General features: G+C 60.3%; 3 protein-coding genes across 7 annotated transcripts in view; 2 read left to right on the forward strand and 1 right to left on the reverse strand.

Moving 5' to 3' along the window:
* The window catches only part of MYO18A (myosin XVIIIA), a 37,578-nt gene extending 23,983 nt beyond the window's left edge, over positions 1-13,595 (forward strand). Inside the window, exons 30-50 of one of the 4 annotated variants that reach the window (XM_027691219.1) lie at positions 27-170; positions 1,200-1,289; positions 1,375-1,494; positions 1,574-1,685; positions 1,796-1,923; positions 2,066-2,220; positions 3,356-3,479; positions 3,557-3,757; positions 4,036-4,146; positions 4,471-4,575; positions 4,687-4,833; positions 4,923-5,036; positions 5,192-5,308; positions 5,410-5,493; positions 5,713-5,850; positions 6,546-6,731; positions 6,814-6,953; positions 8,037-8,081; positions 9,610-9,732; positions 10,639-11,805; positions 12,959-13,595. In XM_027691219.1, the coding sequence (XP_027547020.1) occupies positions 27-170; positions 1,200-1,289; positions 1,375-1,494; positions 1,574-1,685; positions 1,796-1,923; positions 2,066-2,220; positions 3,356-3,479; positions 3,557-3,757; positions 4,036-4,146; positions 4,471-4,575; positions 4,687-4,833; positions 4,923-5,036; positions 5,192-5,308; positions 5,410-5,493; positions 5,713-5,850; positions 6,546-6,731; positions 6,814-6,953; positions 8,037-8,081; positions 9,610-9,732; positions 10,639-11,797 (3,543 nt within the window). In that variant the 3' untranslated portion in view covers positions 11,798-11,805; positions 12,959-13,595. Of the gene's footprint in view, positions 1-26; positions 171-1,199; positions 1,290-1,374; positions 1,495-1,573; positions 1,686-1,795; positions 1,924-2,065; positions 2,221-3,355; positions 3,480-3,556; positions 3,758-4,035; positions 4,147-4,470; positions 4,576-4,686; positions 4,834-4,922; positions 5,037-5,191; positions 5,309-5,409; positions 5,494-5,712; positions 5,851-6,545; positions 6,732-6,813; positions 6,954-8,036; positions 8,082-9,609; positions 9,733-10,638; positions 11,806-12,958 lie in introns of those variants that run through there. The other 3 variants (XM_027691221.1, XM_027691222.1, XM_027691220.1) reach the window with 3 other exon arrangements.
* A 523-nt stretch (positions 13,596-14,118) lies between these two features.
* Positions 14,119-17,162, reverse strand: PIPOX (pipecolic acid and sarcosine oxidase). The gene is made up of 8 exons (XM_027691225.1): positions 16,976-17,162; positions 16,513-16,661; positions 15,886-16,087; positions 15,580-15,762; positions 15,365-15,517; positions 15,138-15,296; positions 14,913-14,988; positions 14,119-14,829 (listed from the first exon to the last, which is right to left on the reverse strand). The coding sequence occupies exons 1-8, from the start codon at positions 17,099-17,101 to the stop codon at positions 14,699-14,701; spliced, it is 1,179 nt and encodes a 392-aa protein (XP_027547026.1). The 5' UTR covers positions 17,102-17,162; the 3' UTR covers positions 14,119-14,698.
* Positions 17,163-20,417: 3,255 nt separating this feature from the next.
* The window catches only part of SEZ6 (seizure related 6 homolog), a 15,113-nt gene continuing 14,594 nt past the window's right edge, over positions 20,418-20,936 (forward strand). For both annotated transcript variants that reach the window (XM_027691223.1, XM_027691224.1), the window contains exon 1: positions 20,418-20,844. In XM_027691223.1, coding sequence (XP_027547024.1) covers positions 20,781-20,844 — 64 coding nt within the window. In that variant the 5' untranslated portion in view covers positions 20,418-20,780. The remainder of the gene's footprint in view (positions 20,845-20,936) is intronic.

The following is a 20,936-nucleotide window of genomic DNA, read 5'->3' on the forward strand; positions in this document are numbered from 1 at the left end:
CTGTGCTGACCCCGTGCCCTGCACAGATCCAGGATTTGGCCATCCGGTGTGTGCAGAAGAACATCAAGAAGAACAAGGGGGTGAAGGATTGGCCGTGGTGGAAGCTCTTCACCACTGTGCGGCCCCTCATCGAGGTGCAGCTCACCGAGGACCAGATCCGTGGCAAAGACGTGGGTATCTGTGCTGGGGGATGTTGGATGGAGCAGGGAGGGCTTGGGGGAGCATTGGCCCTGGACCCCGCGGTGGGATGGGATGCAGGACCCCATGGTGGGGTCAGATGCAGGAGCTAACAGTGGGGTGGAATGCAAGATCCCGTGGTGGGGTGGGAGGCAGTATTCTGCAGCGAGGTGGGATGCAGAACCCAGGGAAGGGTGGGATGCAGGATCCTGTGGTGGATTGGGATACAGGACTCCACAGTGGGGTGGGATGCAGGAGCCCATGATGGGGTGAGATGCAGGACCACGTCTGCCTGCGCCCCGTCAGCGCCAGGCTCGAATTGCTCCCTAATTTGCGAATCAGCATGTCATTAGCATCCCGAGAGCCGGCTGTTGCATGAGCCCAATTACAAGCGTGGAGAATGGAAATGAAACCGTGTGCCGAGAGGCATATGCAGGGGCTCCGCTCACGCTGGCAACCAGACACTGGTGCACCCGCCGAGCCCGCTCGGCGCGGAGCCGCTGCCTGTCTCAGCTTTCACCCCAACCCGCTAAGGACGAGTGCCTGGGTGGGGGCACTTGGGGCCCCTCCTGCCCCCCCCAGCCTGTACTAGGACCAGAGGAGAGAAGAGGAAGATGCTGGCAGCCAGACACGCCTCCCCAGAATTGGCTGATGGGCCCCAGGCATCCTGGTGGGCTCCTTCTATCCTCACCTGGGCTGGGTGCACCCAAATCCTTCAGTGAGCTGTTGATGAGTGGGTTTGCTCCCACTCCCCCTCCCAGGGGATGGGGGGACCCCTCTCCAGCTTCTCTGGGACTGCCTGGCGTTTCGACACCATTTATGGGGTTGGAGTCAGCTCAGCGGAGGAGCGGGTTGGGGAAAGTCCCTGCCCAGCCCTTGGCAGAGGAGAGCGGCCCCGGGGAGCCCCCACCCTGCCCATCCTGCATTAGGGGGGTGCTGTGGGGGGCGGAGAGCTGCCAAGCTCCTGCCCACCAACCTCTTCCCTGCGCCTGCCCCCTCCCTCACCGCCCTCTCTGTTGCAGGAAGAGATCCAGCAGCTGAAGAGCAAACTCGAGAAGGTGGAGAAGGAGCGTAACGAGCTGAGGCTCAACAACGACCGCCTGGAGAGCAGGGTAGGTCCTTGCTGGTGCCAAGATGGGGTATGGTGCTGTTCTGGCCTGCCCCAGCCCATGATCCCGTTTTTCCTGCCGCCCCCAGATCACAGAGCTGACATCGGAGCTGACGGACGAGCGGAACACCGGCGAGTCAGCCTCCCAGCTGCTGGACGCCGAGACAGCCGAGAGGCTGCGGGCTGAGAAGGAGATGAAGGACTTGCAGGTAAAAGCACCTCTCCCTGGGCTCACAGCGTATCCTGTCCCCCACCCCCAGCACTCACAAAAGCCATGTTCCCTCCCAGGCAAAGTACGATGCCCTGAAGAAGCAGATGGAGTCAATGGAGATGGAGGTGATGGAGGCTCGGCTCATCCGGGCGGCCGAGCTCAACGGAGAGCTCGATGATGATGATTCAGGTACTGTCCTGCTTCCAGTGCTGGCTACTGGCACACACTGAGTGTCCCCCTCTCCACAGTGGCCCCACGCCACCCCCACAGCCCCTTGGTGACCCGGTTTTCCTGCACAGGCGGTGAATGGAGGCTGAAATACGAGCGGGCAGTGCGGGAGATCGACTTCACCAAGAAACGGATGCAGCAGGAACTGGAGGACAAGCTGGAGGTGGAGCAGCAGGGCAAGAGGCAGCTGGAGCGGAAGGTGAGTGGGGCTCAGCCCTGGGGAACCCCTGGTGCCCTCAGCATGGGGTGGGCTGCTCGGAGCTGAGGGAGCCCATGGCCAGGACAGCAGGGGTGTGGTGGGATCCCGGAGCCCTCACCGCCCTGCCTGCTCCTGCCTGCAGCTGGCCGACCTGCAAGCAGACAGCGAGGAGAGCCAGCGGGCGCTGCAGCAGCTGAAGAAGAAGTGCCAGCGCCTGGCTGCTGAGCTGCAGGACACCAAGTTGCACCTCGAGGGACAGCAGGGACGCAACCATGACCTGGAGAAGAAGCAGAGAAGGTGGGGACTGCACGCTGGAGCCAGAGGGTCATCCTTGCTGCGCAGCAAGCCCCAGGCGAAGTGGCATTACCATTTTAGCAGGGATTTGGGCACTTCACCAGCTCCTACTTGGCTGGGGTGTCTCCAGCAGGATGGGGTTGCCAAGGTTGGATGTGTTAGTTGTGAGGGGGTCCCTCATACCCTTTTGGAGGACCTGGTGCTGAGTGATCCCCCCTCCATGAGGGCATGCCCCATGGTGGAGGCTGCTGGTGCCCTGCATCTCGGCTCGGTGTGCACTGCCACCCCGTCCCTGCTCCCAGCCCCAAAGTTTGCTAACGTTATTAAGCAGCAGGGACGCTTTCATCTCATTATGGTAATGATCACACACACAAATACAGCGAGAGAATCCAATCTAATTAATTTCAATTTCCGCGGATTGGTGTCTGTGCTAATGCAGCTGTTTATTACCCAGCGCGAGTAAAAACGGGGATTAGCTGCCGAGGTGTTTAACTCAGGTCACAAACTCAAGCGTAGGGTTGTTTTCCAAGCCCCAAAGGCAGTGATTTCAGAGCAAACCCGGCTGATCCCATCCCAGGGGCACTGGGAGAGCTGCCACGGCACTTCCTGGCTACAGGCTGTGCTGAGCACTCCCCCACCAGGGGTTTGTGTCCCCTCCAGGGGCTCATGTCCGCTCTGGGGATGGGACCTGTGCCATCCCACGTGGGGCCGTGGCACTGGGATGTAGCTGGGGGAGCTGAGCTGCTGCAAGAGCCTGTCTCTCCTGGAGACCCCTCAATGTCCTGAAGCCCCTCTGAGTCCTGCTTGGAGGGTTTGGTGTCCCTGGCTGCCTCGATGTATCAAGCCCCTGCCGTTAGCAGCCACTGCTGGCCCCACAGAGCAGCTGATGGTTCTGCCGGGGTTGGCACTGCGCTCTTCATTAGCACTGAGTAAAGGCATTGGGAGGAGTTTCTCCGAGTGACTCGTGCCACAGTGCTAGCAATTAAAGGCTCATCAACAGGCTGTTTCAAACAAGCACTTGACGCCACTCCACCCTGCCTGCTGCCATGGGAAGGGGGTGCTTGGCACAGTGTCCCTGGCACAGGGCTGAGGACTGGTCCCCGGGTTGCTGAGTGCTTGCCCTGCTCTCCCCATGTAGGTTTGACAGCGAGCTCTCTCAGGCACATGAGGAGGCACAGAGGGAACGGCTGCAGCGGGAGAAGCTGAGTCGCGAGAAGGATGTGCTGGTGGCCGAGGTCTTTGGCCTCAAGCAGCTGCTGGAGGTGAGTGGATCCCAGCCCCTGACCCACTCCCCCAGTCACCAGGTGCCCCGGTCTCATGATGACCCTGTCTCTCACAGGACAAGGACTCGGACATCACAGGGCTGACGCAGAAGGTGGAGGCACTGGAGGCAGAGCTGCAGGACATCTCCTCCCAGGAGTCAAAGGACGAAGCCTCCCTGGCCAAGGTGAAGAAACAGCTGAGGGACCTGGAGGCGAAGGTCAAAGACCAGGAGGAGGAACTGGATGAGCAGGCTGGGACCATCCAGATGCTGGAGCAGGTACAGAGGGGAGGGGCGAGGTTTCTGGGTGGGGTGGTTTCATGCAAGGCTGTTATTACCTGGGCCGGGCTTGCCCAGGAAGAGGAGGCGGTCGCCCTGAGCCCGGTGTTGGGCTGACACGGCTCCTGGCCCTCCGTGCCATGGCCTGGCAGGTCACCATGGGGCGAGAGACCCGGCCGGCCTCGGACCGGGGCATTTTCTGTGTGAGTGGTGCCTGGGGAGTGGCATGGAGGGTCCCCACGTCCCCTTTACTCTGACCACATCCCCACCATTTGCAGGCGAAGCTGCGGCTGGAGATGGAGATGGAGCGGCTGCGGCAGACCCACGCCAAGGAGGTGGAGAGCCGTGACGAGGAGGTGGAGGAGATCCGGCAGTCGTGCCAGAAGAAGGTAGGGCTCAGCCACAGCCCCTCTGCCCAGGAGGGCCTGGGATGCATCCCCATGCCCCGGCTGGGTGCCGGGAGCTGCCAGCTGGGCACCGTCACGCAGCACCCGGCTCCCACGCAGCCGACCACAGCCCGGCTCCACCGGCCCGGCGGGTCCAACCAGTCCTTCTGCTGCCCGGGCCAGCACATGCCGGGCTTTGTGCCTCTGGTTGCGCAAACGCTCCTCCAGTGGGGTCACCCAGTGTCCCCAGTGTGTGGGGACATGCAAAGAGGGGGGTCATGACCCCTCCCTACCTCCCTGACCAGCTGCCCCCTGTCTGTCCCACAGCTGAAGCAGATGGAAGTGCAGCTGGAGGAGGAGTATGAGGACAAGCAGAAGGTGCTGAGAGAGAAACGGGAGCTGGAGAGCAAGTTATCTGCTGTCAGCGAGCAGGTGGGGTGAAGGGCAGCTGGGCACGTGCCTTGCTTTGGGGACCCTGAGGTGGCCATAGGGGGGTGGGCACCCCTGCAACACAGAGCCCTGGCATGGTCCCCCCTGCCACAGGCCAACCAGCGGGACTTCGAGACAGAAAAGCGCCTGCGCCGGGACCTGAAGAGAACGAAGGCGCTGCTGGCTGATGCTCAGATCATGCTGGACCACCTGAAGAACAACGCACCCAGCAAGAGGGAGATCACCCAGCTCAAGAACCAGGTGTGCATCCAGACCCCCCCAAACCGCAGCCTTTCAGGGACACAGGGTGTCCCTGTCCTCTGGCCAGGTGCTGAGCTATATCCCTGCAGCTGGAGGAGTCAGAGTTCACCTGCGCAGCCGCTGTCAAGGCCCGCAAATCCATGGAAGTGGAGATCGAGGACCTCCATCTGCAGATTGACGACCTGTCCAAGGCCAAGGCAGCGGTGAGTGGTTTTGGGGTGCAATGTGCCGTGGTGGGGCCATGCCCCACTTGCTCCTAGGGTGCCAGCAGGGGTGACCCCATGCTGTTTGGGGTGCTTTGGGGGGGTGAGTACCCCACTCCTGGGCTGCAGCAGGAGACAGGTGTTGCTCCCTGCAGCTGGAGGAGCAGCTGAGCCGGCTGCAGCGGGAAAAGAACGAGGTGCAGAGTCGGCTGGAGGAGGACCAGGAGGACATGAATGAGCTGATGAAGAAGCACAAGGCGGCTGTAGCCCAGGTGAGGGAGAGCAGCAGCTGTGCCTGCTCCACCCCCCCCAAACACCCCTCTTGGAGCCAGCGCAGTGGGATCCCTGTTGATGGCCCCGGTGTGTCCCACAGGCATCCCGAGACCTGGCGCAGATGAATGACCTCCAGGCGCAGCTGGAGGAGGTCAACAAGGAGAAGCAGGAGCTGCAGGAGAAGGTGGGGAGCACCAACATCAGACAGGGGATGCACCCTGAGTGAAGCCAGGGAGGTGGGGGTCACCCAGAGACCTGCTGCCCACACCATGCACTGCGGGGGTGCAGAGCAGTCCCGGGGGATGGGAGCAGAATGGCCAGCAGCTCTGTTCCAGGATGGCGTGTCAGGGGGGCAGGGAGGTTGTGGTTGAGACTGAGGCTGTGCCCCCACCACCCCCCACAGCTACAAGGCCTGCAGAGCCAGCTGGAGTTCCTGGAGCAATCCATGGTGGACAAGTCGCTGGTGAGCCGGCAAGAAGCCAAGATCCGCGAGCTGGAGACCAGGCTGGAGTTCGAGCGGACGCAAGTCAAGCGCCTGGAGGTAGGCACTGGGCTCTCCCTCTGTTCTGCCTGGGACAAGGATGCAACAGGAGCATAATGAAGCTGCCTGAGAGGTCTGCTGAGCGCATCCCCTCCCCAGGACCCCCCACGCTGCAGCCCTCCCCCTCCGGCAGCCCATCCCCGTCTCCGCAGGGAAGGCTCCCTGCAAGCACCGATAACAGTAATCCACCGCCCAGCCCGGCAAAGTGCTGCTCTTTCCCTGCATCGACTTAGGGAAATTATAGACTCCCGGCCCCACGAACGCAACCTGTTTTATATTCTGCCTCCGCAGCTCTGCCGGGGAGCGCGGCAGCTTAGCTCTCCTCTTCATATTTTCCAAGCTATTATTTCCTTCCCTGCTCTCTCTGCCGGGGCCATAAATATGCAGCGGCTGGCTCAGTGGATGGGGGAGAACAGGAGCTATTTTTTCCTTATGTTACATGTTTTAATTACTTCACACACAGTTAAATCTATTTTTCCAATTCAACAAAGCCCTTGCTGTTGTTCTGCCTCTTCCCTGGCCCTGGGAGGGGGTGGTTTCTCCTCCATCTCCTTGTATAAATTCATGGGGATGGGGTCATGGGGAGGTCATCTCATCAGCCTTTGGTGGGTGTTGGGGTGGATCTGCAGGATGAGGGTGGACCTGTAGGATGAGGGGTCCATGAGGGGATCTGGGGTGACCCCACCGCTCTGCAGAGCCTGGCCACACGGCTGAAGGAGAACATGGAGAAGCTGACGGAGGAGCGGGATCAGCGCGCAGCCGCCGAGAACCGGGAGAAGGAGCAGAACAAGCGGCTGCAGCGACAGCTCCGTGATGTCAAGGAGGAGATGGGCGAGCTGGCCAAGAAGGAGGCAGAGGCCAGCCGCAAGAAGCACGAGCTGGTGAGGCACCCGTGATTGGGCCAGGCAGGGAGCAGGGGGGTGTTCCCTGAGGTACCTGGCTCATCCCACTCCCTTCCTGCAGGAGATGGACCTGGAGAGCCTGGAAGCTGCCAACCAGAGCCTGCAGTCAGACCTGAAGCTGGCCTTCAAGCGCATCGGGGACCTGCAGGCGGCCATCGAGGATGAGATGGAGAGCGACAGCAACGAGGACCTTATCAACAGGTGAGAACACCTGGGCCTGGCTCCCACGCGAGGCACATCCCCGGGGGTCACTGCTTCCCCTCGCCACTTCGGAAATGCCACGGGGACCCCTCGGCTCTGCCTGGCCCTGGCAGGATGCTGTCCCTCCATCCGTCCATGCATCGTGCACCTGTGCATCTGTCCATGCACCTGTGTCTGTGCCATCCGTGCATCGGGCACCTGTGCACACGGGCATCAGTCCCTGCACCTCTGCATCCATCCCTCCGTCCACCCGCAGCCCTGGGGAGCTTCACCCGCTTGTGGAGGTGCCTGAAATGCATTCAGGGCTGTGTCAGCTGGCTGGAAACAGCCCAGGGAGCCCCAGGAGTGAGGGCAGCGCAAGCTGGCAGGAGTTTTGGGATGCTGGGATCCAGCCCAGCCCAGAGATAGAATTATAGAATCCTACAGTTGTTTAGGTTGGGAAAGACGTCTGAGATCACCGACTCCAACCATTAACCCAGCACTGCCGTGTTACCACTAAATCATGGTCCCAAGTGCCTCATCCACATGTTTTTTGAACACTTCCAGGGATGGTGTCTCCACCACTTCCCTGGGCAGCCTGTTCCAATACCTGACCACCCTTTTGGTGAAGAAATTTTCCCTAGTATCCAATCTAAACACAACTTGAGGCTGTGTCCTCTTGTCCTATCGCTTGTTCCTTGGGAGCAGAGCCTGACCCCCACATGGCTACAACCTCCTGTTAGGGAGTTGTAGAAAGCCAAAGTGTTGCCCCTGAGCCTCCTTTTGTCCAGGCTGAGCCCCTCCAGCTCCCTCAGTCAATCCTTATCAGACTTGTGCTCCAAACCCTTCCTCAGCTCCGTTACCTTTCTTTGAACATGCTCTGGCAACCATCCTGGAATGCTGGAATCCAGCCTGGGTGCAACCCCACTCCAGGGTTGCAGGGTAGCCTCACCTCCCTCCCCTGGCTCTTCCCCTCCATTTAATTTGTCCCCGTCCGTTCTCCACCCGCTTGGTCTTATTTTATTTTTTTTTTTTTAATTTTCATTTGATTTATTTTCTGTTGTGTTTCTCCCCCCCTCCTACACTCCCTCCAACCCCTCCCAGTTTGCAGGACATGGTGGCAAAGTATCAGAAAAGAAAGAGTAAACTGTGAGGAGCATCTCTTTCCTTCCTCCCCTCCCCTAACCCCCACCTCACCCCCGAGGGCCGGGGTCCCGCATGCCACTGGCCCACCTCCGCATGCCCTAACATCACCCATGGCACGGCACGGCACGGCATGGCACGGCACATAACTGTGTCCCACGCAGGGGGGTGGGATGAGCCCCTGGGATGGGGTGGGGAATGATGTCCTGCCATGGCTGATGATGAACGTGTTAGCGTGGGGCTGTGATGGAGCCCCGCTAATTAATATCCCCATCCATGGTCGTTCCCACGACCCGGGTCCTGCTTGACTAACGGCACGTTCGCCTGGACATAAACTGCGTTTGATGTGGAGTTTAATTCTGCCGGTTATAAAACCTTAGCTACCCCCAGAGCTTGTTTCTGGGGCTCGTTGGGGGTTTTTTGGTGTCGTTATGTGGGATTTTTTGTTGTGGTTTTGTTTTCTTTTTCCCCAAGCCCAGCGTTGCCTGGATGTATTGCAGGGGAGGGAGATGCGCAGGATGGACTGTGGCTCGTTGCTTTGAATTTGACAAGGAGGCTTCATATACAGGGTCTATCCCAGCCTGTCCCTTGTGCTGTTTGCCATCATTCCCAGGCAGGGAATAAGCCCAAAACCGGGCGGATAAAAGGCCATTTAAAATCCTACGATATATCCCTTCCCTGGAGCAGCCCAGTGGGAGCCCTCGTTTGGTGGGAGTGGGGTGGGGAGAGGGGACCACACCACTTCGATTTCCGTATAGATCCCGCTAGTGCCGCCGTAACCCTAATGAAAGCAGTGAGCGGCGAGGTATTAAGGGAGATTTATTCGGGGATGCTTTTAACGTGGAGGAATGGATTTTGCAATGCAGACAGCACCTTCTCTCTAAAGGCAATCAATATGGTTACGAAGGGCCGTTATAAATTAGATGGTTTAAGCCAGATAGGACTTTTTTTACGCGGGGACGTAAATCAGGGGCTCTCGGGCACGGCAGGGCTGTAAATCTGCCCACTGCGCTCCTGCGCCCGCCGTGCCGGAGTCGTTCCTGTTCCGCCTGCTAAACTCCTGTTTACCCGGGGCCATCAGCATCGCTCTTCCTCGCTGTAATTCTGCACTCAACGGCGGCCTATAAAATGAACCCACTTATTTCCTTCCAAGTCCCGGAGCTGGAAATATCCTGTGTTTCTGGAGCTGTGCCCTGCCTGCTGCCCCAACTGTCTCCAGCCCCGAAGCCGTGCAATGGCGAGGGGGGACATTGGACAGAGGATGCAGGAGCCTCTTGGGCAGGCGGAGATGTGGTTTGGGGGTTTGGGGGGTGCTTCAGGGAGACCCTAAAATGCAGGCTGAGCTCTGTGCATGCAGGTTATGCCCCAGCGATGGAGCAGAATCATGGGATGGGGTTTCACCCATGCCAGGGTACACCCACAGGCAGTGGGTGCTGGGGAGGCTATGGTGCACTTTCACCTCTCCAGCACCCAAAATCTCACTGCCCCATGCTCACCTCTTGCTTTCTTCCACCCTGACCCGCTCCTCTGGCAGCGACGGTGACTCAGATGTGGACTCGGAGCTGGAGGAGCGTGTGGATGGGGTGAAGTCTTGGCTCTCCAAGAACAAAGGCTCCTCCAAAGCACTCTCGGATGACGGCAGCCTGAAGGGCAGCAGGTGGGTGCAGGGCTGGGTGTGGGGCAGAGGATGGGCTGAGCTGTGCTGGGACACAGCTGAGGGTGGCTGGGCACTTGTGGAATGTGGCACTCAGTGCCATGTTCCCACCTGGTGCTTGTGTGATTGACCAGGGAAGGGTTAATGCTGGTGAGCAGCTTGGTCTCCACTGGGGACACATGTCCCCCCAGCTAAGGGGACCTCTCTGGTCCCCCTTCCCTCATCCCATCCTGGAGGCACAAGGGCATCCATACCTCCCACCCCATTTGCCTCCCCAGGGCTCACAGTGGTGGGCTCTAGCTCTGTGCAGCCTTCCATCACCCCAGGACTGATTCCCTGCTCCATTCTGCTCTCCTCTGCAGCCCCACCACATCCTTCCCCACACCTCTGAGAAAATGACAGTAGAGGTGGGGGACATGCCTAGGTGCCCCCACAGTGTGGGGCTGGGGCACACATCCCCACTTCCATTCTCCATGAAAATTGCTTGCCTGCTGAGCACAGATTGCTTTTATCCAAACCCAATTTCCTAGCAGGGCTCCAGGAGTCCCGAGGGACTCCCTCCCTCCGCCGAGCAGGGGGGAAAGATCTGAGCTGGTTTCTGTTAATTGGTTTAATTTATTCAGCGGTGCAGATGTAAAACATTTTGTTATTGGAGATAATTCCACCTTTTCTGAAGTCGAGAATCAAACGCAGAGGCTCCAGGTAGCTGACAATGAAATAAATTGGAGGCAACACTTTAAAGGGGAATCAAAGTGCTGGGCTAGAACAATTCCCACATTTACATGACATTTTTCCACGATGCCATTTCCCGCTGACGCAAATTGCCGAGGCCGCCTCGCTGGTCCCCCCCTCGCCCGCTCATCTCCGCCTCTCTCTTGTCTCCCCGGTGCGTGCGGGGCCGTGGCACAGGTCAGCACCCCCGGACGGTCCTGAGGCCGAGGAGCGGCCGGTGTCGGTGTTGAGCTCCCTCAGCTACAGGAAGCGACCGGGCCTCAAGGACTCCATAGGCGGCCGCGGGGATGAGCAGACGCTGTTCAGCGCTCTGGGCGAGCGGCCGCCGTCCCCCGAGCGCCCGGCGCGCAGGAAGGCCCGCGGCGGCGAGCCCGAGGACCGGGCAGCCGTCATCGCCCGCGCCTTCGCCGACGCCAGCGGTCGGGCTCGGCAAGGGCTGGACAAGCGGTGGTCCCTCTCGGCCACTGACGTTGAGAAAGCTTCCGTTGCCTCTGCTCCAGTGAGCCGAGTGTCTTCCACCTCCTGGCGCGGGCTGGAGGATGGGGATGATGGGGACGAGGGGTGCTCAGTGCTGAGCTTCGCCCTCTCCAGCCCCGGGAGCTTGCGGAGCAGGCGTGGGGGGCCTGAGGGTCGTCCCGAATCACGGCTCTCCCTGGCCCGCAGCCGCCTGGATGAGGCGGACGACGGGTCCCGTGGGCAGCCCCTCTTGGGGCGCAGCTTCTCTGTGCCCCCACGGCCCCGCAGTGCAGCCTCGGAGGAGGAGGGCCCTGGGGATGCCCGCCCCATGGGGCGCCGCTCCTACCTTGACCCTGACCTGGAAGCCGCCATCCAGGAGGTGCTGAGCTACCGCCCGCTGAGGTCCAGGGGCTGCTCCAGCCCCGATGCCGACTCAGGGGATGATGGCCGGAGCGTGCGGAGTGTCCGGAGCGCAGCCCCCCTGGGCGCTGCCGATCGCCCCTCTGGCAGCCTGCGCCGCTCCGCATCCGCCCTCGACTTCTCCCGGCACACCTGCCGGTGCCGCAGCAGCTCGGGCTCCTCTGAGGAAGAGGAGGAGCGGAAGAAGAAGAGCGCCAAGAAGCGCACCAAGAAATCCAAGAAGAAATCCAAGAAGAAGAAGAAGAAGCAGGAATCATCATCTGACTCCAGTTCCTCCTCCGAGTCCTCCTCTGGCTCCACCAGCTCCTACCGCAGCACTTCCAGTGTCAAGAAGGGCCCACAGGCTGCGGGGGGCGAGGAGCCAACACGTCCTGCCCGGGGCAAGAAGGAGGAGAAGCAGCGGAAGAAGCAGGTGGACAGCCTGATGATGAAGTACCTGTACCGGCCCGAGAGCGACTGAGGCAGGAGGTGGGAGCAGTGTGTGCCGTGCAGCATGAACCTCCCTGTGTGCCACTAACCGCTCGCCCTAACCCTCTCCTGACTCCGGACATGCAGTCCACCTCCGCCAGCATGGGGCACCTCTCTGTGCCTGCAGCAGCCCTGCTTTTGGGGTGCTGCAGGGCATCCCCAACTCATCTCCATCTGTGGGGAGATTCCCTGCGTGGCCGCAGCGGGACCGGCACTGCCCAGGCTGCCAGGATGCAGCGTGTTCAGGATTATTGGCTGTGGGGCACTGGGAAGTGCTAATGCCTTCCTGGCTTCCCAGCCACCAGCCAGGACACAACTGGATTTATTCCTTCAGGAAATTTAGGGGTTTTGGGCAGCACAGCATCCCACTCATCCTGGGAGTGGGCAGGAGTGTGACGGATACTAACGCACCCACTGCAGTGTGTGATCATGGGGGGAGGCAGCACCTGGGAGGGTGACCCAGGGTGGGCAGTTGGAGCTCAGAGTTGCTGTCCTGTGTCCTGTCAGGTGCCTGTGATGGGAATTTGGGGTGTGAACAGCCTCAGCCTGCAGGACTTTGGGTCTCCACACCCTGTTTGATGTAGAAGAGTGGATGTGCTGGGGCTCACTGGCAGCGATTTCCAAGCAGATTCCATCCTTTCTGATGGCTTGAATAGGAGAATGGCTGGAGGAAGGGAAGGCAGCCTTTTGGAAATGTGGTTGCCATTGGCCTGCCTTTCCTGGGGCTAAGGAAGGCATCACAGGGGGCAGAGGGGAGAAACATCCCCAGCACCCAGCCCTGGGCTCAGGTACAACCAGGTACCTCAGGCAGGGGTGTCCATGAGTGTTGGTGTCGGCATCAAGGGCACCCATTTTCCTGAGTGAGGGATTCTGGATGCCCACGGGGGTGGCAGCCCCCGGGCAGGCTCAGCTCAGCCCCACCTCAGAGCAGGGGCTCGGCTCAGTGCAGTGAGGAGCTGGTTGCAGTGGAGCATGCCACAAATATCTCGGAAATAATAAGAAAAGGAGGCAATCAGGGCTCCATCCAGCTGGCTGCCAGTGTCCTGGCTCACCACAGCTCCTGCTGCAGCCAGAGGGGAGTTGTGTCAGCGGCTGAGCCATGCTGAGCCATGGAGCCCCCCGGGACCCTCACTAACCCTGCTCTCTCCCACAGCCCCACGAGCTCCCGGCACACCTTCACCTATGACAGATGGGACGAGGAGCAGGACGCCGGGGACAGCACATGCCGCTCCTCCCGCAGCTCCCCCAGTGCCAGTGAGACAGAGAGCAGGGCTGCTGAGACCCCTGCCTAGCCCCCCATCACCACTTTCCAACGCCCCAGGAACACTCAGCTCCACGGGGCCACCCTGGGCAGCCGGTATTTCTTCTGTGCGGGGTGGGGGGGACACACTCAGCCACCCCCTGGCCATGGGGGAGCAGCCCGGCCGGCTCGCTGGCTGTACCCCCCACCTTCCCACCTCCTGTCTGTCCTTGGCGGTGGAGTCGGCTGCTCCGGCACCCTGGATTCATTCCTCAGTGCCTGCTGGCTCCTTATTTTATAACTTAAACTCTCCCCCTCTTGCACCCCTTTTAGTTGAGCCAAAGACGTCTCTCGCTGGCCGGGCCCTGGGGAGCAGCCGCCTGGCAGCTGAGAAGGGGACGTGGGGACGGGGTCCCAGGTGTCCACCTGGGTTTTCAACAGCCCCCCAGCCCCCCACTCCTGCCTGGCTGTTTTGCACTAGCCCAGCTGTGCATCCCACCACACCCCCTTTACTTTCAGTATGAAAATAAACATCATTTCTGGCTGGTGACACCGCCTGCTGCCTGCTCCATGTGCCGGGGGGGTCTCCCCATTTTGCAGGGGTGTTTGCATGGTGGCAAGGTCTGGTGGAATGGATCCAGCCCTGGCAAGGATGTGGGGCTGTTTGGAAGGGCCAAGCCTGGCCCCTTCCCTGAGTCTGCTGCACCCATGGGTGCTGGGGAGGAGAGGGGGGGGGCAGCCCTTGTGGGTGCCAGCACTGAATCATTTATCAATCTTCATAAATATGCAGATGAGCAGCGGGACAGAGCCGCTGCCTGCCGGCGTTAATTATTTAACGCGGAGGAGATGATGATGATGTGCATTGCTGGCTGCCTGCACGGCTTGGCCCCGGCACCCGCTGGCCTGTGCCATGTGCTGTCCCCTGCACCCAGCCCCAGGGACCGTCTGAGACACACTCCCACTCCTGGGACCTTGGCAAACCAGGTTATTTGATCCCTTTTCCCAGCATCTCTTGGTAAGACATGGGCCAAGCTCGGCACTCGCTGCCATAAAGCCACGCTGCGCTAATGCGCTTTCATTAAGTGGGAGCGATCTAATGATAATAAAATGGCACATTTAACATTAAAACATTTAACTTGACTCCTAAGCGAGTGTGTCTCTCTGCGCTGCTCCAGCTCCATCTTCATGAGGCTGACAAAGCTTCTTAATTTGTTCCCAGGGAGCGGGTGCTTGGTAGAGACGGCTTGGCACCGCATGGCATGGGGGATGCTGGGATGCAGGGAGACGGGGATGCTGGGATGTGGGGAGGCAGGGTATAGGGATGCAGGGCTGCTGGGATGCAGGTAGCAGGGATGCAGGGGTATGGGGATACCCAGGTTCTAGGATGTGGAGGTGCAGTGGAGCTGGGATGCACAGATGGAGGGCTGCTGGCATGGATTGGTGCCAGGATGCTGGGTGATGCGATGGTGGAATATAGGGATGTGGGGATGAAGGGCAGCTAGAGTTGGAGGAGTGTAGCATGTTGGGACACCAGGGTGCAAGGAGATGGGGACAGGTATTGATGCAGGCCTACTGGGATGTGAGGTCACTGGGATGCAGGGACACAGCTGCAGTCTGGTGCAATGCCATGGGGGCACATCTGGAGCCCCACACCTACAGCACAGACTGGAGCACGTCACGGAAGCGGGTGATGGCGAAGGGGGCCATGTTGTAGGATGGCTTCTCACCCAGGCTCAGCTCACACAGCAACTTCCCCACCACTGGTGCCAGCTTGAACCCGTGGCCTGTGGGAAGGAGAGGGAAGGTGGGGGACGTAGCCACCCTCAGCTCTGGGGTGCTGGGCTGGGGGGGTGGTGCCCTCGCCTACCTGAGAAGCCAGCACCAATGATGATGTTGCGGAACTTGGGGTGCCGGTCCAGGATGAAGTCTTCATCTGGAGTGTTCTGGGGGAGCCATGGTGTGAGGGTGAGGGGCCAGGTGTCCAATCGTGGACCCAAGGTGTGGGGGGCGAAGGGATGGCAAGGTCCGCCTTGGGGTGGGGGTGGGCTCAGGACCCTAGAGGCTTGGATCCATGCCCTAGGAGGGGTCTCACCGTGTACAGGCAGGTCTCCATCACGGCCGGCTGGGTCTCCAGCCCGGGCAGATAGCTGCTGATGAAGCTGCTGAGGATGCCGATGTCAGGGCGGTTGGCACCCGAGGGGGCCTGATCCCGCTTCTCAGGGTCAATGGGGCTGCCATAGTGGTGGCACACCTGGGGGACAACTGGTCAGGGTGGACTGGTTAAGGGATCCCCCCCAACCACCACTGTGACCTGCTCACCTTGACCATCCCTGGGTACTCGAGGGCGGGCAGCCCGTAGATGCCATAGGGGGCTTGTCTCAGCCCCCGGGTCAGGAAGCAGGGACTGACACTGCCCATGTTGGTGCTCTTAGGCTCCTTCTCCCTCCAGTAGCACACGTCAATGCGCAGGGGCTGCAGTCACTGCATTAGCTCTGGCTGTGTCTGCACCACCCCACCCTGCCACTGACCCTTACCTGCAGCGGCAGGCGGAGACCCAGGGTTTCCATGAGGGGACCTGCCCAGGCTCCGGCCGTGATGATGAGCCGGGGGGCTTGGTACACCCCACCTGTGGTGGTGACAGTGACCATGGCCCCAGGTTCAATGCGCAGCACCTTCTCCCCATCCCGCACAGTGCCCCCATGTCGGCGAAAGACCTCCTGAGTGGGAATGGTAACAGGAGGTGGCTGCAGGGATGGAGCCAAGGGACCCCCAGCCCAGCCCAGCTCAGCCCAGCCCATCCTGTCCCGCATATCCCATCCCATCCCCTTGGCAGCACTCACCTGCACTGCCCTCAGTGCCCGGTCAGCGAAGAGCACCCCGGCAGTGCTGTCCAACACGGCCACCTCGCCAGCATGGAGCCGGAAGCCAGGGAAGCGCCGGGCCAGCGCCGCGGCATCGAGGACTTGCCTGTCACCCAGGCTGCGCCGACAGGCCTCCAGCTCCTGGTCTCCCGCCGGCCCCAGCACCAGCAGTCCCGTCTGCCTGCACCCCACCAGTCAAGTCAGCTCTCACTACTCCCCCTTCCTGTGCAGACCCCCTGCTTGCTTTGCCCCTGGAGGAAACTGAGGCATGGTGGCACCAGCGATGCTTGGGACATGCTGGGGCACTCCATGGTGGGAAACTGGGAGATATGGGCTGGGTGCATGGGGTGATGTGTGAGGAGGGTCTGGGTGCCGGCATCGTGCTTCCCCCCTCAAATACAGCGAGCGCCATGAGCCCTGACCCCGGCACCGGAGGATCGTTTGGAAGCTCATTTCCTTAATTACATTATCTTTATGGAGCCCCATAAATCACCCACAGCCAGCAGCTGCCTGCCAGGACGGCCACATGCCACCCAGTGGCCACAGACCCCAGTCCAGCAGGGAGGGGATGGTGCCCAGTGGGGGCTGCGTCCCCGTCCCTGTCACCTGTAGAGGCGGGTGCCGACCTCAGCCTCCAGCTGCTGCCAGAGGCGGAAGCTCTCGGGCATCATGCGGGAGTAGTGCTCCTGGGGGTAGACGCTGCGGATGATGCGGCTCTGCCCATGCGAGCTGCCCCTCGAGTGGGGCAGGATGAACTGTGGGGGAGAGGGGACATGGGGGTGACTACAGACACTACCCCACCTCCAACCCCACCATCCCCACGTGCACCGGTGCTGTGCTGCAGTGGGAAATTGGGACACAGACTGTCCTGTCATCCACAGCACCAGGAAACAGCAGGAGATGAGAGTGTTGGCAGTGGGGACATGGGGGTTCTGGCGCTGGGGGCTGTGGTGCCTGCAGCAGCTCCACTCTGTACCGTCGCAGAGGGCAGCCAGAGGGCAGCCAGCTCTGCAGGCAGCTGCCCCAGCCTGTGGGGACTGGGGACGTGGCAGAATGGGGTCACCTGTACCTGCTCCAGCAGCAGAGTGTCCCTGTGGCGCTGGGCCAGGTGGTAGGCAGTGAAAGAGCCCTGGATGCCGGCCCCGATGACGATGGCATCGTAGGTGGCCTTCTGGGGCTGGCTTGGGGCAGCCATGTCCTTCCTTGTCCTCGTCCCTATTCCTGTCCTGTCCAGCAACCGGGAGTTGATCCAAGGGGAGGAACAGGGCAGAGTCCAGCCAAGCACTCCAAGGGGAGGAACGGGGCAGAGTCCAGCCAAGCCGAGCATGTGGTGGAGCCATGGCAACCCTCCAGCCCTATGGGTTCCCAGGGCCCAAATCCTTCCTACCCCTTGGGGCCAGCCAGACAGAAGCATCCCCGTTCCCCCACCAACACCAGCATCTGGTCCCACCACGGCAGGGAGATCATGTGATCAGAGCAAGTGGGTGAGATAAATGTGATAGAAAATTCCTTCTAATAAATCCCCCTTTCCACTGGTCACTGCTGGCTCTGGCTGCAGTGGAATGTGGGCCTTGGTAACACTCCCGTTTCAGTGCCAATGGGAAACCCCCCACTTGCTTCCAGGCAAACAGGTTTTTTTTCCCCCAGCACAATTTATTACAGCCGTAAACCATTTTGTTGCCATTTTTGTTGGTTTTTTGTTTTTGTTTTTTTTTAACAGGAGATAAGGGTGATTTAGGGCTCACCAGAGCTGGAGGGAAGTGGCATAGAGCCCCATGTCCCACTGGCAGTGGTGGATTTTGCAAGTCTGCAAAATTGTAGGGTCTGATTTGGGGTTTGGGGACATTCAGTGATGCCTCAGGGTGGGGGATAATGCAGGCAGGGGCTGCCAGCTTTGTCCGCTGCTGACACTGCCCCGTGCTGCCTGACAGCTAATTAGAGGAATTAATTTACTCTGGCTTCTGTGGTGTAAAAGACATTATTTACTGGTTAATCGTCGTTATTACAAAACGTTAAATATCATTATTTATTTTGCCACTCGCCTCTGGTGATGAATGAACATTTGGAAAGTGCTGGATGCCCCCACCAGGTTATGGGGACACCCAGGCATCATCAAAGGCAGAACTGGCAGCTCACAGAGATGGGGAGGTGAGAGGAGGAGGATGGGGAGCACGGGCAAGGGCTGGGGTCCCCCCCAGGCCCCTCATCTGCCCTGTTGCCTACAACCACTGCTGCAATGAGCGTGTCCCAGTCTCAGCACCACCGCAGTGCCCGGGGCTCTGCATCGCGCTGGGCACTGTTAAATCAGCACATCCTCGCTCGCCTTTGATGTTACAAATAATTCACCAATTTCCCAAGGTTTCAGCTCACTTTATTCGCTTTGAATAGCCCCTCTACCTGCTCTTGCTTTTTTGCTGGAAAGATGAGGAATAATTAATTATCCGTGAAACGTTAAATGGTAAAAATTAACTCCTCTCCCGTTAGTGGTGTGTTAATAGAACGGATGGAAAAGCCTCGTTCATGATGCTACAGAGCTGGGAAGACCATGGATGTGGTGCTGACGACCATCCCCAGGGCTCTGTGGGACCCCTCAAGCCATTGCTTTCATTCCATGGGTGACCCAAGCAGAGCTGATCTGAGGCATCAGGGAAACCTGTGCCCCCAGACCCCAAAAAACAGCTGCATGACCTCGTCTTGCCTGAGTTTTTGTGGTGCCCCCCCAGCCCTGTGCCAGGGCCTCCATCGTCCCTGCCATGTCCTCTTCACCTGTGTTTATATTAACTGGAAGCAATGCTCGTGGCAGCAAGAAATCCATTTCCCTAAGCAGCTGGTGTGGGTCAGGAGAGCTCAATAAAAATGAAATATTCCCTGTGTGGGCTGCGTGGATGGATGCGAAAACTCGAGACTGACAACGGCATGGGGAGGGGGAGATGGGGGTTTGGGGAACTACCACAGGCTGCAGGAGCCACCTGATCCATGTGGAACTGGGGAAATGTGGAATGAGGAACTTTGGCAAAGGTCAGGATGTGGCTTGATAGGTGCTGGACTCTGCACCCACTGCACCCGTTGCGCCTGGTGTATCCTGGGATGGCAGCTGAAGCTTCCCAAAGTCCATCATCCAGCTGTGCTGGCCTTATACTCTGTCAAGCACAAATCAGCACTTAAAAAAGAATTAGGGAGCAATATCATTCCCCAAGGAGCTGAGGGAACCATGGCATCCTTCCTACCTGGCCACAGCATGCTGGCTCCAGGCATGTTTGGCCCCATTTTCGGCCCTATTTTCCTCCCCAGTCCTCGCCATTCCTGATGCTTTGACAGCACCTGCAAAGAATTGTTTGGTTTTTGTCAAAACCAACAGCCTCTGAAGGACGCCCCTCATTAGCAGTCCAGGTACGTGCCTGGGGAAGCATCGGGTGGATTAAAATTATTTGAATATCATAATATTAGAAACTTCAATTTGGCCTCAAAATGCTCGTCTTCCGAGCCCTACCAGGGCTTTGCTGCATTAAACATTAATGGAGCTACCGGCGGATCAAAGTTTTGGGTTTAGAGCTGAAAGTGCTTTGTGGGAGAGCCAGCAGCACCCCTGGGATGAGAAGGATCCTGGCATCACTGCCAGCTCCATTCCCACTGCAGCTGTGGGGCTGGCGGCACACAGCCCATGCCATGGGCCTGGCCACTGCCCTTTCCTCCCCATACCGATCTGTGTGGCACGTGGTTTGCCGTTCTCCGTGACAGGAATGATGTGTGTCAGCAAAGCAGGACCTGGGATTAAAAATAAACCCCCACCGGCGCTGGCTGCGTGGGCCGTGTGTGTGGCGGGGCTGGCCGGGCTGCGGGGGATCCAGCAAGGCGAAGCCATCTGGGCTTTTCGCAGGGATGGGGAGGGGGGTTATTAAACAAAGAGCTGGTTTTTCATATTTTTAACACCCGCAAGAGCCATCCATCAGCCAGCGTGGAGCCGCTTGGTGCCGGTGCCAATGCCATCTGCCCATCACAGGGCTGGCTGTCCCCCGGGTCCTCGAGGCAGGGGGCTGGGGAGGGGGTGTTGCACCCCCACCATAAGGAACAGGGTTCCCCCTCTGTGCTGTGGGGGCTGCCCCGCATCCAGGTGTCTCTGCTTGGGGGGAATGATGAGCCCAGCCCTAATTTGGGCTATTTAGGGATGGGAAAGAGCAGCTGAGGGGGGTTGTGATGAGCGTCCTGGAGGGTGCAGCATGGCGGGGAGGCAGGATATGATGGGGTGGGCGCCGAGGACCATTCCCACAGCCCTCGGTGGCTCCCAGCCCGGGATTCGGGTGGGGGGGAGTAGGAGGTTCCCCTCCCCCATCCTTCATCTTCCAGCATTTTGAGGCGCCGCACTCGGAGAGTTACGGCGTGGGGGTGGGGTGGCAGGCAGGAGCACCCCCCCCTCCCCAGCCTGTGGGATTGGAGGGCGCCGCGCTCGGAGAGTCACGGCGGCGGGGGGAGGTGGAGAGGCCCCCCCCCGGCTCCCCGCCTTGTCCCTGAGATTGGCGAGCGCCTCACTTGGAACATTACGGCCGCCCCCCCCGCCCTGTCCTCGGGATTGGCGAGCGCCGCTCTCGGAGCATTACGGCGGGGGGGGCTGAGGGAGAGGCAGGAAGAGCCCCCCCCTCCATCGGCGGGTTTGGTGTGCGCCGCGCTCGGAGAACTACGGCGGGGCGGCGGGGGGGTGAGGGAGAGGCGGGCAGAGCCCCCCCCGGTATCGGCGGGATTGGCGTGCGCCGCGCTCGGAGCATTACGGCCGCCCCGCCGTCCCCGGTATCGGCGGGCGCCGCTCAGGGCGCCGCCGCCGCCGCCGCCGCCGCGCCCGCAGCGGAGCTGTCCGCGGTGCTGACCGACCGCCGCCGGCCATGGGCCCGCCGCCCGCCCTGCTCCTGCCGCTCCTCGCCGCGCTGCTCCGCGCCCCGGCACACGGTAAGCGCCGGCCGACAGCCCCCACCCGCCCCGGTCGCCCCCCGCCATACACACCGACCACCTCCCCGGTACCGATGGCTTCAACCCGCCTC

The sequence above is a fragment of the Neopelma chrysocephalum genome, unplaced genomic scaffold (assembly GCF_003984885.1).
Source record: "Neopelma chrysocephalum unplaced genomic scaffold, ASM398488v2 Primary Assembly neopelma1_82, whole genome shotgun sequence".
In the NCBI taxonomy this organism is placed as follows: domain Eukaryota; kingdom Metazoa; phylum Chordata; class Aves; order Passeriformes; family Pipridae; genus Neopelma; species Neopelma chrysocephalum.